General features: G+C 32.1%; 1 protein-coding gene across 3 annotated transcripts in view; it reads right to left on the bottom strand.

The window, feature by feature from the left end:
* Positions 1 to 847: 847 nt before the first annotated feature.
* Positions 848 to 17395, bottom strand: part of LOC106788929 (cytohesin-1) — a 50815-nt gene continuing 34267 nt past the window's right edge. For 2 of the 3 annotated variants that reach the window (XM_014752654.1, XM_014752652.1), the window contains 5 exons: positions 6376 to 6981; positions 4575 to 4686; positions 3484 to 3714; positions 3241 to 3310; positions 848 to 3159 (listed from right to left, as the gene is read on the bottom strand). In XM_014752654.1, the coding sequence (XP_014608140.1) occupies positions 3072 to 3159; positions 3241 to 3310; positions 3484 to 3714; positions 4575 to 4686; positions 6376 to 6981 (1107 nt within the window). In that variant the 3' untranslated portion in view covers positions 848 to 3071. The remainder of the gene's footprint in view (positions 3160 to 3240; positions 3311 to 3483; positions 3715 to 4574; positions 4687 to 6375; positions 6982 to 17395) is intronic. The other variant, XM_014752653.1, reaches the window with a different exon arrangement.

Below are 17395 nucleotides of genomic sequence, written 5' to 3'. Positions count from 1 at the left end.
GCATAATAGGCGAAGAAAAACAAGATGGCAGCTGTGATGTAAAAGAGAAATATTTGTTATTTTTTCCTACGAAAAAGAAAGAAAAAAATGAAGTTGAAAAATTATCGCGAACAATATTTCTAACAATATTTCTAATAATATATGTATATTCGACATTTTAGGACGGGTCAATTTACACGCACACGCACACACACATACACACACGCACACACACATGTCGATATTAATTATTAATTTGTAACGTCATAAAATGTTCCGTTGATTTGTATTCAAGTATTTTTAAAGAAAAAACAAATCATCTTTTATTTTTTTTCAATCGAAAAATTATTAAACAATATGATGGTCGAGACCTTGTATTCAAAAGTTTCTCAAAGTCTGATGCAACTCCGACGACCATTATATGGGGTTACGCAACTGTATTTGGAGGTCAAAGAGATTTCAACAAAAGTAACAAATTCCTAGACGCAAAATAACTGTAAATTAATTCAAAACCAGTTTAGCAACGTTATACATATATGTTCGTGAGTTTATTATAATAAAAATGGAAATAGTATAGAGTCTATACCCAAGGTCGCGAAAATATTTGCTTGGTTAAAAAGGGTCGCCAAATAGAAAAGTTTGAGAAGTCCTGTTGTACCGTAAGGTCTCTCTCTCGCCCTCTCTACTTAATTAAGATCTGGCTACTACGTAATAATAACAAACGCGCGGACGTTTAATTCATGTGATAATATATCACGTGGTGTATTATTTTTAAAAAACTTATAAGCTATTTTATCATTAATCTTTATATTCCTCTTTTTCTTTTTCTTCTTCTTTTTTTTGTTTTATTTGTTTGTTTTTTTTTTTCATTCTACTGCAATTATATTTCTTCGTTTATTAATTAAATGTATTGTAATAAGGCGTCTTCGATGTCCAATATTTCCTTGTATAGAGCAAAAAAAGGTACTTCTCTCTCTCTCTCTCTTTTTTCTTTTTTTTTCTTTCTTTCTCACTACTAATTTTTTTTTATTTATTCTTGTTGTTGTGTGTGTAATATCGTCGTTTCTCTATAATATGGCTGATCGCTGTAGTTATATATGACTAGCTTTGAGGGGAAAGATTTTAAAGGCACCTGCATTCTCCAATCGATAGATTCACTTGTTAAGAATACAAAATAAATTCCAATTTGCGCATTCAATTAAATTCTTCGAATTTAAACGATATGTCATTCTACTCCTCCTTTGATTTCAATTAAACAAGCGATTTGTCAATTACACAAAACTCTGATTTAGAAAACTTTCGAATGATAATTATGATGATTGAAGATTCGAATTACGCACACATTATGAATAATAATAATAATAATAATAGTAATAATAATAATAAAAAAAAAATAATAATTAATGATAATATAACAATGATGACGATGGTGATGATATTAATCTTCAAGAAAAGTTCTATCTTCTTTTTTTTCTTCTTATTATTATTTTTGTTTGTTTATTTGTTGTAAAAACGGGGTATGCAGACGTTTTGAATTTTCAATTTGCATCGAATTTACTACTTAACGATAATATATATATAACTACTATATTGCAATACATTATATATATATACCTTAAATATTAAGTATGGAAATAACTTCATAATGCTATATATATATTTTGTAACTTCCATACTCAATATGATATCCACAGATGCATATAAACGTTTATGTATGCATACACATCTATGAATATTATTTATATATATTCATATAATTTTGTATTTCATATCCAAATGAAGAACATTCTAATTTCAAGTCATAATTGGCCATTATGCCATACTTATTAACTGTACAATAATGTACAGTCTATAGATTCTAGGAAAGTTTCATGACGCATCATTGGAAACGCTTATAAAGCTAGCTAAAGTTCTCTTATCTATTCACATTTGTTCAAATAAATACACAACTATCACATTGATATACACGCTCCTTAAACTTCTACACACACATATATATATATATATATATATTTTTTTTTTTTATTTCTTGTCTCTCTTCAAATTTCAACAAGGATACTGTTCTTGTTGTTATTGTTTTACGTATATATACGCATATACACGTATATATATGCATATATATATATATATATATGCCTTGATCCTTCTGTAGACAATTTTTTAATGACAAATCATCAAAGTTCTCACAGCTCTCAATGGAGATGACACACGTGATACATTATTACAAGAAGGACATTTACAAGATAAATAATCTCACACCCTTTACATAGTCTCTCTTTATCCATCCTTCTTTCTTTACTTCTTTTTATCCATATATCTCTTTTTTTCGTTTTTTCTTATTCTCTTGTTGAACGATCGTTTAGAGCCTTGTTCAGATGATAATAAATGCTTCTTATAGCTGCCAGAAAAGTAGATAAGATTTCACTCTTTTCCACTTTAGATTTTGTCGAGATTAGTTGTTTAGTCAAGAGCCATTGCTACTTTTTACATACTTTTTGTATTCAACTGAATTTTATAAGAAAAAGTCAAACATTTATATGAAGTTTTTCTTTTGCACCTTAAATAATGAAAAAGAAGAAAATAAAGAAACTCAGTATAAGAATACAATAAGGTAATTCATAGCTCTTTTTATTTCTCGGTTTAATTAACTTCAACGTCGATGTTCGTTGTCGTTGTCGTTGCTAGCAGCATGATAGGCTACTTTAGGAAAATCTCTTCATGGTAAGGAACCGCCGATAATCGACCAATCTTCGGACAAACTATTCCTCTTCTTTTCTTCCTTTTGGAGAAACATCGTTTTTTTTTTTTTTCATTTTCATTTTCATTTTCAAATACGTCGAATTACTATTTTGATCAGTGTCTTTATATATATATTTGTGTATATATGTGTATATACGTATTTATATACACGTATCAGTACCTTGTCTGTTTTATTTTTGTTCACTGTTGTAATACATCCTACTGATGCTTCTAAACGATCAGATATTTTTCTGATCGTGTTCTAGAATCTCTCCAAAGTTATCTTTGAGATCCAAGTACAGTCTTTCATGTCAATCGAGTTTTTTTTAGAAACTCTATTCTCTAAGCATTATTTAACTTTTCGAATAAACGTTTGTCTTTTGTGCCTTTTTCTTTCTTGCGGCTAGCATGTCGTAAAATGGATTGTGTGATATACTTTGCCTAAAATGGGAAATAAATCTTGTTAATACGAGAATACAAAGAAACGAGAGTGATCAATGTATTCGTTTTTACTTTACTTACCGTACACATTTGATCCACTCATCTTTCTCCTCATCTGTTGCTGCAGACATTCTGTACACCGTGTGCTTGCCTATTAAAATACAAATTGAAAGTAAAGATTAATTAAATGATTGGAACTTTTAAGTTAACACTTAGCTAACTGATCAAGTAGATCTTTCCGTTTAGAATGTAACAGACAATATATTGAATGTTAAACGATTGGCTCTGTTGGTTAAGATTGTTAAAAATATATAAATTATGTACCTTCGACAACCTTTCCTTCGCTATCGGTTTTACATGCTTTAATAAATTCTGATCCAGCTGCATAAAGTTCAAAGCAGTGAGGTTTGTGTCGATCTTGTACTTCTCTAACTTGTATGTTTTCTAACGGAATGATCCCGCGTGGTTCCTTGTCCGTCGTATATTCAAAATAATATAGGCAATTGTCGTTAAGAATGAACCACCGTCTTTTCCAGCTTTTATAACGTCCACCTGAAACAGTCATTGAATACGTTTAAAGTTATAACTATCAATGATGTCTCTCGAATGCGTTAGTTACCTGCTGTCTCCATCAGGGCAGCAGAGGGACAAAGCGATAATAATATAAGAACAGGCCTCTCTTTTCAAGCATTAAAAAGCGCTTCAATAGGATTACCAAGTAACTACTATATGTACATTCCTCATTGACAAGTCTTTTCTCTTCTTTTTTATCAATCATCATGATTAATAATAGGAAAACTTTTATTTAAAAAATCATGTTATAAATTTGTTGATCTAGTTCGACAGTCATATATACGAGTTGGTGATTATAAAATAAGTTTTGAAATATTTGAAGATATTTCAGCCTTCATTATTTAAACGTGATATAACTTACAAATGTTAAAAATAAGATGAAACACACAATATTTATTTCTTAATATCTCAAATAATTTAAATCACTTTCTTAATCACCAACTAACATATAAATGTGCACGAGAGCAAAAATATTATTATACAAAATTTAATTATCAATCATAATCATGAAATCCTTTCATATGATAATCAATTGTCAATTAACATAATTTTGGTTTATAGATAAGAAAAAAATAAAAAACCAAATTTAAGTTAGAAATGTGAAGTAAAAAATTTCATGGCTCGTAACTCGAAGTAGATATAGTTTCTTTTTTTTAATATCATCGTTCGTCCCTTTTGAAAGACGAGTACCGTTTCTCAGTATAACTTTTCTTATGGATTCGAATTCGAAGAAGAGATCGGACGTGTTATTAGAAGTGACGCTAAGTCGAAAGGGGACGAAAAAGTGTTGGGAGGAGACTATAGTGGTGCTGGGTTGACGAGACACGTCGACAGGAAATTACCTTGCTTCCAAAGCCAGCCTTCCTTATCGGGGTTAAAGAAGGTGTGCATCAAATCGTTGCCATCGTCTTCCGGGATCTTGAATGGTTCCGTTTTTATACTTTCGTAGAGACTCTGAAGAAAGTGGAATTCTTGCATTATTGATCTTGCTATCAAACTCGTTTATACGTTTTTTTAATTTTATTTTTTGTTAATAAATTGATCGATCAAGTTTATAACGGTAAGAAAACAAAATGGTAAAAATATCTGATAACAGGTAGTTTTGGTTGATTAATAAATAAAAAGATTCCAGTAAGTCGAATTGGTTGGATTATTTTTTCTTTTTACAAGGAAAAAGTGAAAGCATCGTTAAATTGATAAAAGATCTTCAATGGCGCCCGAGAATTTGTTCCCGAGGGCTATAATAACGAGTATATATAATATCGTCGTTTAAAATGGCGATCGAAATAATTTCTCGTGTTATATCCATGGCGCTCGGTGCTATTACTATACTCATAAATCTGTCATTAAAGAATCATTCGGACGGAATAGCGACATTTCTCCTGACCCCTAGTACTCCTTTTTAGCTATCATGGCGTCGGTTGTAGTCTCGTGTATCAGTACGGACGTTCGTTCATTTCATCGAGACACTTGCATAAGCTTGCCAATTGCTGCTTTATATATCCCGTTGCAAAAGCTAATCGACCGTGTGCATTTGTTCTATATAAAATCTTTTACATTCGATAATAAGAAAGATTCGAATTTTATTATCCCGAGAGGATAAGAATTATGTTTATTTTTTCTCATTTCTTCTCCTTGTTTTTTTGTTATTGCAATTTCTACGGTTAAATTAATATTCAAAATTTGTAGGGAGCTACATTAAAACAAACTATGCAAATTTTAAAGAATACGATAGTAAATCAAAAAATTGTTTCGTCCGTAATTATTTTACGTTAGCTGACATTTTGTTTTTTCTATTCTTCACTCCTTTTTTTTTTTTTTTTATGTATATCTATCTCTGTCCCTATATGTAAAAATATTTCGTATTCATGTATTCGGATATTTGAGTGGATTCGAGATAAAAGATAACGGTGTACTACTATTATTATTTGTTTGTTTCGAGGAAAGTTACAATTTTTATGACCAGAGGATAGAGTTCCGTTTGTGGTTTTAAAATTTCGGTTTTTTTCCTTTTTTTAACGAAATTTTCAGATAAGTATTAAGTAGTAATACGATAAACAGCTTTCGATGCTATTAGCTTTGAGCTACTACGAGTGAAGAGTACTTTTCTATGGCATCTATCAATTTCATTAGGCTCGATAGCTAGGCTTCACCAGATATACATGATTTTTACGAGTGAAGAAGAAAAAAGCCAGATAAAAAAAAACTAAACAAGAAAACTATTTTAACGTGCATGTCCTAAAAGAGACTGCCTATAATTGGGACAAGAGGTCAGATGAACGAGATGGCAGATATGTATGCGATTGAGTCATCTTCATGATTTCCATGAAGATCCCACTTGTCCAACGAGTGGTCGAGGGATTGCAGGGTCAGCCCTCTCTAATTCATTCGATTTTTTCTTCAAGGGTTTCCTTTCAAAAGAGGAAGCGCGCGCACGAGTGTCGAGTATACCGAGAAAATTTAGTCGGTAAGTTAAAACAAAAAAAAACAAAACAATCATTTCGACGAAAATAATAAAAATTTCCAGCACTTTTAGAGCAGATAACAGAAGGAAAAAAAAATGATAAATAAAGATAAAAACTTGTGATCGAGTCTTTTCTGAAAAGAATTAAAAAATATTCTTAAATAATGTTAAAAACTTACCACGAGTAATTCTCGCGGTAGATCGCCGCCATTGTTGATACCACGATTCATGGATATAAACTGTTCTACGCTGGGCTTATCCTTAACGCTTGGATTATGAAGCGACGTGTTCAACATGATAATGGCGAAGCTGAGAACGTAACAGGTGTCGGTATTAGTGAATATATTTGGATTTAGCTGACAGTATCTCTGTGCGAAACATTCCATCATCCGATCTATTTTTTGTGCCTCGCCAGGTAAACGAAAGGACCAGAGGAATTGTCTTAATGCCTGGACCAATATCAAATCGGTAAAATCATGAAGTTCGACGAAAGCACGTAATACGCGCTCGTTGAAATCGTGACGTTCTCCAAGATAATCGCCGATCGCTGTCTTGTTCAGGCCCTCGCCCTTGTAAAGGAACTGAGCAACATCCTCTGGTGTTGGTGCTAACAGGTTGTGCTCGATCAGGTACTCGATGCCCTTCTTCGGGTCCATGTTGAACTTTTTGCGTCCGATCGACGTCTGTTTTGCCTTGTTCGTCGGTTTCGTCTCGTTTGCAACGAGACCTCCGCCCTCCATCGCCTCCATCTCAGCCACGACCTCGCCAAGTTCATCTTTCAATTGCTGTAAACCAATTAAAATTGATTAGAAATATTCAAATATTGAAACATAATATATTACATTAATTATTTCCTTTGATTACAAACCATTGTAAATATATAAATAATCATACAGATATAGGAATCCTTTCAAAGAATTATTTATTGCGAAACAGTACTTTATATTTTGTAATCAATATTAAAATATGTATAATTGTATAGATTAATAGATAAGGAATATTGATTCCCCTGTATGTTGGAATTACAGAAACAAGATTCATGTTTTTATCGGAATTAAAAACAGTACATATTTTCTCTTTTCTTCTCATCCATTTCCATTACTTTCTCGTCACAAAGTCATTTCCTCTCAACGAGCGAGTTAGATTACTATTCGAATGTAGTTTAGGTCCGAGTAATGTAACTATCACCACCTCTACCAGTACTACTAGCACTAGAGAACTAACCGTGCAGACGTCCTTCCTTTCTTTAAATCACAATGCATTTCTGACAAGGATGATTATACAAAGCAGAAGATGGGCGTTAGTTCATATCATGACAGAATAATTCTGAATTACTGCAACTTCTTGCAACGATTACGTTACATTACCTACCAGAAATGCTGGTTGTTCTCTAACCGACGATCGCGTTCTCACAATTTTCTCGCATAATATTATTTCTCATGTAGAATAAAGTCAATGCGAGGCCGAAAATTTCATGAATTCTTTTTAGCATAAGTTCTTTTTATATCTTTCTCTCTTTCTTTTATTCCCTACGAGATTTCGAAATCGTAACCACCGGACACAGCTTGTCCTTTTATCGGACGCGATAAATTGTCGACTCAACAACGTTTTTTTTTACATTCATCGTTGAATTCAAAATTAATAAGAAAAAAGAAATGTGTGTAAAAACAATAAAATACAAAAATTCAATTGGTAAGAAGAGATCTTTTCTAATCGACCTATAATTCTGTTATTTATCAAATTACATTTTTTTTAACGATTCGTTTGAGAATTGTATTTTATTAGTTATTTTTAATGATTACATTTTTACGAGTAAAATAATACAATCAGATGGATTGTTATTGGATATTTATGATAGAAATTTAATATAATCAGATGTTTTTAGTTTCTCGAAGAATGAGTGACTACGAATGAGAGAGAAATATGTATGTGAGAGAAAAGAGAGAGAGAGAGAGAGAGAAGAAGAGAAAACGATTCCTAATTAATCTTTAAACAAAGGATATCCGGTGTAATTAACGTTACCATTACAGACTTTTTTCCCACCCCACTTGACTTGCGGTGAACGGCAGAAATTCTTTGCGATGGACGTGCTTGTACGAAGAAAAATTCACCGATTCGCACGATATCGTTAATCTTTCCTTACATTTTTCTCTTTTATATTTTTCATTAAATAAAATAGTAGATTTAATTGTGTAACAAATGTATTAATAACATAACTCGTAAATAATTTTTTACTAACAAGAAATAATACAATGCGGAATAAAAATTCTTAGGTGAGCTAACATTTTTCAGATGATTTTATATAAATTCGCGTAGTTTTTTAATTAACAAATAATGAAAATTTGTTACAAAAGGCAAAAAAGAAAACCAAACAAATGTTTAGTCATTTTAAAATAACATAATTATCTAAAAATGCAAATAATTATTCCTTGAAATACAATAACAACAAAGTAACAAGAGAACCGTGTGCAATTTACGACTTCTCATTGATCCGTTTTCAGCCGTGGTGTTGCTTTGACAACGGTGACCTTGAATAGGCTTTTTTCCTCGAACAGGACAAAGCTAACTTCTTCCTTCGTGTCACCCTAAAAGTATTTGCTTAGCTTTCATGCTTATGTTTATGCAGGTGTATATATTACAAACACACACATACGTGCACATGGTCAGTATGAAGGTTTATTTTACATGGAGGATATGTCAGAAACGTGATCCAACACCGATTAAGTTAGACGAACGGTGACAAATGTTCTTTCATGCCGGAACATGAATTCATGAAAACGTGAAGGAAATCTGAAGGCTATATTGTATTATATTGTAGATATACACAAATACATATGCATGTATATTTTAATAGATTGATGAAGAAATTTGATTTTTTTGTTTCTACATTGATTAGTAAGTTGTGCACTATTTATTAAAAAAATTTTAACAAAAATAATTTTACAAATATTAAACAAATTTTACAATAAATAATTTATGTGATCAGACTAATACTATTATTTGTATTTGTTGTAAGAAAACACAAAGTTCACTGGAAGATAAAAGGGGGTCGTCGAATGGAATAATTGGATTCTCTAATGAAATTTGACGGTATTATGCAAAGTATGGTTTAGGAGTTGTTGGCATGTGCAAATGAGAAATGCTACTATACTTGGATTAACACGGTTATTTATTCCCCATTCATTATACAGGATAATTCAATAACTTCTAATTAAAGATTAGTTAAAAATAGATAAAGTAGGATAAAAATTAAGATTTTCTTAAAAATATATTTCATTAATGTAAGCATCTATAAAAGGAATGTTTTCAAAATTTTATTTGATAATGAAACCTAATTTTTCTTTTCTTTTAACACAATAAAATTCGAAAAGAAAAATCCTCTTAAAAGCTTTGAGAAGAAGCTTATGGATAAATATGAAATCAATAGAAAGATAATTTGAAGTACTTAATCCTATTACGTCATATATCGTGATACTTGCACATATCTAATCAATTAGATCTTCCAATAGAAAGTAATTGCAGAAATAATAATTCAAGTATATTTAGTACAGTATTAATATTATACTATACTACATTATTAACATAAGTATATTTATATACCTGTGTAATTCGTACAGTACAATAATATCAGTAAAAATAGTATTATATCATAGTTACTTTAAATTAAATATAATTTTTGGATAAAAACAAAAACACATTTATATTAAAAAGGATTTTTCAAAAAAGAAGAGAGAAAATAGTTTTCGTATAATTTCAATTATTAAAAATCGGTTCCATCCGTGCATGGAAATTGATATAAAAAAAACAGAGCACAAAGGAGAAGGAAAATAAAACAAACAAAAAAAAAGACGAATAATTTATTTTGCATCGATGTAACATCGAACGTTTACATATACATGTGCACTTGCATATATATATATATATATATATATGTACTATACATATTCATATGTATACACACGTACAATGAACGCAAAATGGATAATGTCGATCGAATAACGTTTTTCTGAACACACACCTCGAAAGTTTTCTAGCGTAATGGTGGCAGAGAGCCGCGAAAAATCGATGACCGCATACGCAAACGACGAGTCCATTTGCGATATTACGTCGATCAAAAGTATCGTGGAAAATCGTAGGTACATGCAACCATTAAATATTTATCATACTAGATAAAAGGGTATAAAAAGAAAGAAAAAAAAAGAAAGAAAATAAAAGAGTTCGATTTAACGTCGAAACGGAGCGGGTAAAACCGGAAATACGCGCGTGCACATACACACACACACATAGATACATACGTATATAAATATGTGGGCACGCATGTCAACATACTTCGTGTGTGGGTTCTGCGACACATGGATGTCTCTCATAATGGAAGACACCCTTGACGATCATAATGAAGAACATGAAAAAACATGGTGTTCCCTCAAGTTTCCCCACCCTCATAACCACCCATCCCTCTTCCTCTTACATTTTAACGTTTGTTTCCATCAACGTTTCAAGCATTGAGAATACAACACGCTTGATAGATTCGAAACGATTAGGGTGAAAATGAGAGTATAATTCCATGAGAAAATGTGCAGATGGTTTTTTCTTCCTTTCTTTTTTTTTCTTTTCTTTTTTTTTTTTTTTTTAAATACAGCATATACAATTTTAAGTATATTTTTTGTGTTTACTACGTTTACTACATTTGGTAAAAGCTCTTGTTGAAAGAAAATAAATTTATCGAAGAGATAATACGATTTGTTAGTCTAACAAAATGCATTTACGTTCGTTATAATTTCGTTATCGTGCATATATGCATAGGGTTTGAATGAGGTTATGTTCGTTATTGCTTCGTTTACGTTCTCTAGAAACAAAGGGGATGATGGTTTGGATATTTTCAAATAAAAGATAAAAGAAAGATGGAGAGTTACTTTGTTTTGAAAACATAGGTTATCTCTAAAGAAATAAATTTTCTAAAGAGAATCAACGCATATACCCATACAAATACAGTAAATCCTATTTCTTTATCGTATCACTTTTAACTTTTCAAAAATAAAAACAAATATGGACAAAAATGAAACCCCGTGAATTTAATCGTTCAATAATTCAATCATTCCAGTTGTTATTGGTTGCAATAGTAGCCCCGCAGAGGAACAACAACAAAATAACTCATAGATGAAGTAGGGTGAACATCCTATGGGACAATGTATCTAAAACGTAAAATTCAGCGGAAGTGAGAAGGTAACGTTGGTATATAGGGTGAAACAAACCCTCATTCCCTGTTACTGCTATTGCTGCCAACGTTGCCACGGCTTGGTCGTTAAATCGTGAATATGTCTACGGAAGGTGTGGCCCCACGCGCATAACGCCGATCGAAGGGGGCGATAATGCTTCCGATTCGAAGGTAGAACCTCTCTTTCTCTTTCCCTTTTTCTCTTTCGTTGAAAAAAAGAGGGTTGTTTCGCTCGAAAACGATATTCGCGTTTGCGTAATACTGGCGAACGTAGGTAAAAGAAGAGTGAGAGAAAGAGGACAAAAAGAATGTGAAAAAAAAAAAAAGAGTGAGACTGTTAGTATTTTATATCTGATGTTGTATGGGTGTCTGGTCGACAGTCATAGGGGTGGATTACGAATGACGATTCGTCGAATCGCTTTGATAAATCGTAACACAACCTAAGCAGCAACAGAACAACATAGTGTAACATTGCAGCAGACGATACTACAAATGGAGGGAAGGATTTGCGCGTACTCTGGTGGGAAGCAAAGGAATGAAAATATTTTCCCCGTGCTAACAAGGAGACGTTACAGTTGAACATCAACGAATTTTTACGAGCTTTGATATATCAGTAAGTATATCTTTAAGTTATTCTCGTGGTAAAATATTTCGGTAAATTGGCCAACCAATTTTGAGAAAAATCAAAATACCCATCAATGCAACAGGCAAGAACGTTACTACCAACGCTACCGTATCACTTGATAAATATAGTTGAATTAAAAGAATATAACCACGTTTATATATATAAAAAGAAAGCAAATTTTAAAAGCTTTTTTTCTCAAAATTGGTTAGCCAATTCACCGAAATATTTTACTGTGAGAATAACTTAAAGATAAACTCACTGATATACCGAAACTCGGAAAAATCCGTTGGTGTTCAACTGTAATGTCTTCTTGTAATCTTCTTTATTACCGTTCCTTCCTTTTACAGTATACGTGTGTGTGTTTGCCCTTAATTAATTAATAACAGGTATTAAAATTTCCACCGTATCTCTCTTTCTCTTTCTATCTTTCACCCTCCCAATCGTTCGAACTAATTAGCAGAAACACGATTCGTCCGTACGCGTATCAGGATGTGATCGATCGATCGAGAGGGACGAAAAAGTAAAATTTTTTGTGCATCAAATATCGTCGTATAATTTGTAAGTAATCATTTCCTAGACGATTTGTTAATAGCGTAATGGCGTTCGCTGCCTATTTTGATGCGACTTTCTAAACGTATTTCCTACCCTTTTTTCTTTCTTCTGCTATGCATCTCTTCCCTCCCTCTCCCTCTCACAAGTTTCTGTTTTTGTCTTTCTGTATATATTCCGATATTCACCAGCGGAGTCCCATTCTTCCGTTGTCGAGGGTAATTTGCATTTTTGTCTCTGAATTTCTTGTCGACGAGGACGAGGAGAGAAAAAGTGATGAAAGAGAGAGGGAGGAAGGGAAGTTGAGGAATAGGTAGGGGGTAGAGGGAGGAGGGAGGGAGATGGACAGAAAAAGACGAGTTGGACCGGAAGACCGAGCTCTCTTCGTTCTTGTCCTCGATGGAGCTCGTTAACCGGACGGCAGGCGGGCGGGCAGCACACGATGAACAATAAAACTGATCGTCTTCGTCATCGGCGACTATTTTGAAGAAAACGATGTCCTTCTGTTATGTGTACACATACATACATGTAAGTTCATAGGCGTATGGGAATGTATCGGGTTGAGGAAAAAGTTTTTTTTCTATTTTGATGTTATGTACAAATAAAATAATTTTGTTTTATTCATTTTTGGTTTTTTTGTTTTGCATCCAACTTTGTCCAAACGGTTTCAAATGTGGTTTTTCTGCTCGACGTTCAGCCAACAAACTTTATGTCACTCGTACTTAATACTAAGTTATTTCTATAAACATTGCATTACTTTTTTAATCAACTCGCGTCGTCGCATTCTTCTATTTTTTTTTGTAATATAATTTCGGAAATTAAACAAAAGTTTTGTAAATTGGAAAAATAATTTCAAGAATTTTGACTTTTCACATTCAATTTCAAGACTCGCACAACATGGCGACGACCTATATTTATGCGTATGTCACGCGCAAATCAAATATTTTACGTTTCCATGGAAATGTTTCGTTTACAAATGTTTTCTTTTTACTTGGTTTAATTAGAGAAACAGTTTGTTAAAAAAAAAAAGAGAAAAGAAAAAAAAATTTAGGACAATTTTATTTACAAATAATTCTACATTTAAATGCGAATGAAATTTTTTGAGATAAATCAAACAGAAATGCAAGTATTGCATGAGAACAAATTTTCTATCCAATTGTACACATAGTATCGAGTTTCAGCAATTTTGAATAGCTGGAATATTGAGAATAAATTTCACAAACGCACATACATAAATACATACATACATACAAGCATATATATAAATAAATAAATAACCGCTAGGATGATATTTATTCGTTCGAATTCTCAATCGGTTTTGTCGAGATATTCGATATGATGATGGCATGAGCGAAGCATCCTATCATGGCAGGCTCAAGGCGTTACTCTCTCGTTCTCTCTCTCTCTCTCTCTCTCTCTTTTTGCAAGTCTAATTCAAATATTTGTCATCGTCCTGCCGCGAGCGACGAATAATAATAACGATATTTCTCGATGTACGTTTGTATGTTTGCATGTATTATGCATGCGTGTATAAAAAAATGTATGCATGTGTGTTGGTAAGAGTGTGACTAACTTATTTACTATTAGCAAGTAGGTATAAGTCATCGTCGTGTCTGACAACACATTGCTTGGAAACAACTTATGCACATAATTTGCGATTTTAAATGCATCTTCCTCTAGGCTCCTTTTCGAATCGTTTATGCATATACAGTAGAACCTTTATTATATGAATATCTTCATTATGTGACATTTTTATTATATGAATCCTTTTTTTTTTTTTGGAACATTCTATTATATGAATAGTATTCTTATTACAACATCATTTCTCATGGCATATTACGTTATATTTGGTGATACAATTTTAACATAAAATATTTAAATAAATGTGCAGAAAAATGTAATAGGAGTAGAAATTACTACTTCGGTGTCCTTTTGAAACAAATTTAGTATTTATTCAAACCACTGAATTCATTTTTACACTTAATATTTCAATATTGTAACGAGTTTTATCTGTGAATATAATTGAATAATAAAAATTTGATATGTTTTATGATGGTACATATATTTTTTTGATTCTTATTTACGTGGTATAAAATTGAAAAAATTTCAGCACCCTGCAGTATTATATTAATGAACATAATTAATTATTGAACATAACGTAAATTTTTACTCTTCAAGAAACTTCTTCAATTTTCTTTGATTATTCCAATACAGAGGACGATGAATACGATTTGATGATTGAATACACAATCCTATTCAAATCAGTGATATTCGAAATCAGTGATGGTAGTGATGAAGACGTACCTCTTCATTTCAAGGCATTTCAAGTCATGGAAACGGGGCTTGGATGGTTTGAAACCTACAAGGAATGGTATAGTGCAGATTTACTTGTATTGTAGAAAGTGTATTGTATTGAAGAAATATCGCTATGAAGAAAATTTGGAATTCGTAAATTTGATTTCATTAGAAGAAAAATTGGAAAATATTGTTTTTCTTTGATTGTGTATATTTTTGGATTCATTTGATTTCATTTTGTGTTTCGATTATTAAAACAAATTCTTATATGAACACTTCTGTCTCCTAATTAATTCATATAGCAGAGGTTCTACTGTACCTGTGTTGTGTTGTACTTTGTCCCTACTAAAATATTAAAATAAAAAAACCCAGAAGAAAAGAGAGGGAGGGGAAAAAAAAGGAAATAAAAACGTCACGCGAGAGAACTTTGACCTAATAACAAGGCTATGCAAGCTTGTGCTAGAATAGCAGCTAATGAAAAGTGTAAACTAGGGGTCATTAACTGTGCATACGTTTGTTAGCAGCAAGATAATAAACGCGTGTTAGATACAAAAAAAAAAAAAAAAAAAAAAATTCAACGAAAAGGGGAAGAAAGAAAGAAAGAAAGAAATAAAATATAAGTTGCGCCAAAAGTTTTAATGTGATTTTTAACTATCAATCTAATTTATAATGTAAATATTTTTAAATATCAAATAATATAATTCTCGATAATAAATTCATTGATAAAGTCAATAACGATTAAAGGAGGAGTACTTCAAGGTTGTTAGAAGTTTTATTAAACGTGTCTACTATCTTTTGTATTTTGAACATGCAATATTACTTGTAAGCAAAAAGATTGAAGAAGTTTCTTGAGTCAGCTTGTCTTCTTCTTCTTCTTCATTTTCTTCCTCTTATAGATAAATACATAGATAGAACTAGCGGAATTAGCTGTTGCATCGATAGCAATACTCGTTAAAAGTTTGATAGATTATAAAAGGAAGAGGAAAATAGAAAAGGCTTTTTAGATAACCAAGAACGATAGTTTCTAAAGAAATGTGTTGTATATATGTACAAAACATTCACGATCGTTCACCTTTTTTCTTTGATGTATAAGCACAGACAGGTGTACTTCTTATATACTTTCCTAAAGTTTCGATCTGAACATTCGCAAGAGTCAGAAAACGTTGTAGAAAAATAAAGGCTATGGTAACGAGAGGTGGAGAGTTTTATAGCTACTTTTCTGATGATAAGCCACGGACGACCTGTTTCGTTTCGACCTCATCTTCCTTCTTGTCGTTGTCGTTGTCGTTGGTCGTCATCGAGAAAAAGAAGAAGCGGAAGAAGAAGAAGAAGAACAACAAAAATTCTCGACAAAACGAGACTTAAGGCTTTTTTAGATTCCTTCGAAGTAGGTGGCACCAGTATCGGAATATAAAGAAATGAGGAAAACATTTAGGTGTGTAAAGTGCAACAAAGTGTGCTTGTGTACCTTTTTCCTTTTCTTTTTCTTTTTCTTTTTCTTCTTCCACCTCTTTCTTTCTTACTTTTTTTCATTCTTTCATCTACATTTTACTCTTCCTATTCTTCTTTTTTTTTTCTTTTTACGATTTCCTCCATACTACGACTGGCAAGAAACAATGGAAGGAACAATTGTTCCGAAAAGTACCCTTAGGGCCAAGAATCCCAGCCTCTCTCTCTCTCTTTCTCTTACAAAGTTCTATCGTTTCTATGCTTTGACTATAAGCCAGTCAGAGACAATGGGCAAGTATTCTCGTGCCAATATGGCGTTCAAAGCTTTTCTTTCGAAACGATTGATAAGCCTTGCTCTACTGCTAACGAACAATCCAAGTGAGATTTAACCTTAATTTCTTGTCTATTTTTTAACATTTTCGTTTGACGTTCTTTTATTTTATATTTGAAACTTAATAAAAGAAGTCTCGTTTCTCGGATTAAGAAAAAAATATATTTTTAATATCGCTGAATGATTCTATAGAAAATCGTCGTATTTTCCAAATGGCGTAGATGTTATTCAGCTAGCTAGCTAGCTAGTTTGCTTTCTCGAAGGATTTTCAACGCAAGTCGCATCGAAAATGCTTTTGCGTGCTATTTTCGCGACGTGTGAGACTCCGTACACGACCTCGTGACATTCTACTAGAATATCTCTAGAATTGGCACGAATGCCGAGAACCTCAATTCTCTCAGTCGTCTCTTTGAAGAGATTTCTTCTTTATATATATTTTACCAGCGACATATTGTTTTGTTTTTTTCCTTCCTTCCCTTTGATACTCTTACGTTTGTTAATGCTTTGCGTCGATAAAGAAAATCCCTAATTTATGTTCACTCCAATTAAGTTAGAAGTAATCAAAATTCCGTAACAATACAAAGCAACAATAAAAATATTCGATCAATGATCGGTGTCGTCGAGAAGTTCTTTTCTAAAAGAAATCAGAAAAAAAGAACTCGATTATGATCTCGAATTTTTGATACAAAAGAAATTCACACACACACACACACACATACACAGACGAATCGCAAA

The sequence above is a fragment of the Polistes canadensis genome, unplaced genomic scaffold, assembly GCF_001313835.1.
Source record: "Polistes canadensis isolate GaletaPanama2010 unplaced genomic scaffold, ASM131383v1 scaffold_157, whole genome shotgun sequence".
NCBI classification, from domain to species: Eukaryota; Metazoa; Arthropoda; class Insecta; order Hymenoptera; family Vespidae; genus Polistes; species Polistes canadensis.
Note: the sequence above shows the minus strand (reverse complement) of the source record. Positions and strands in the feature narration are given on the sequence as shown.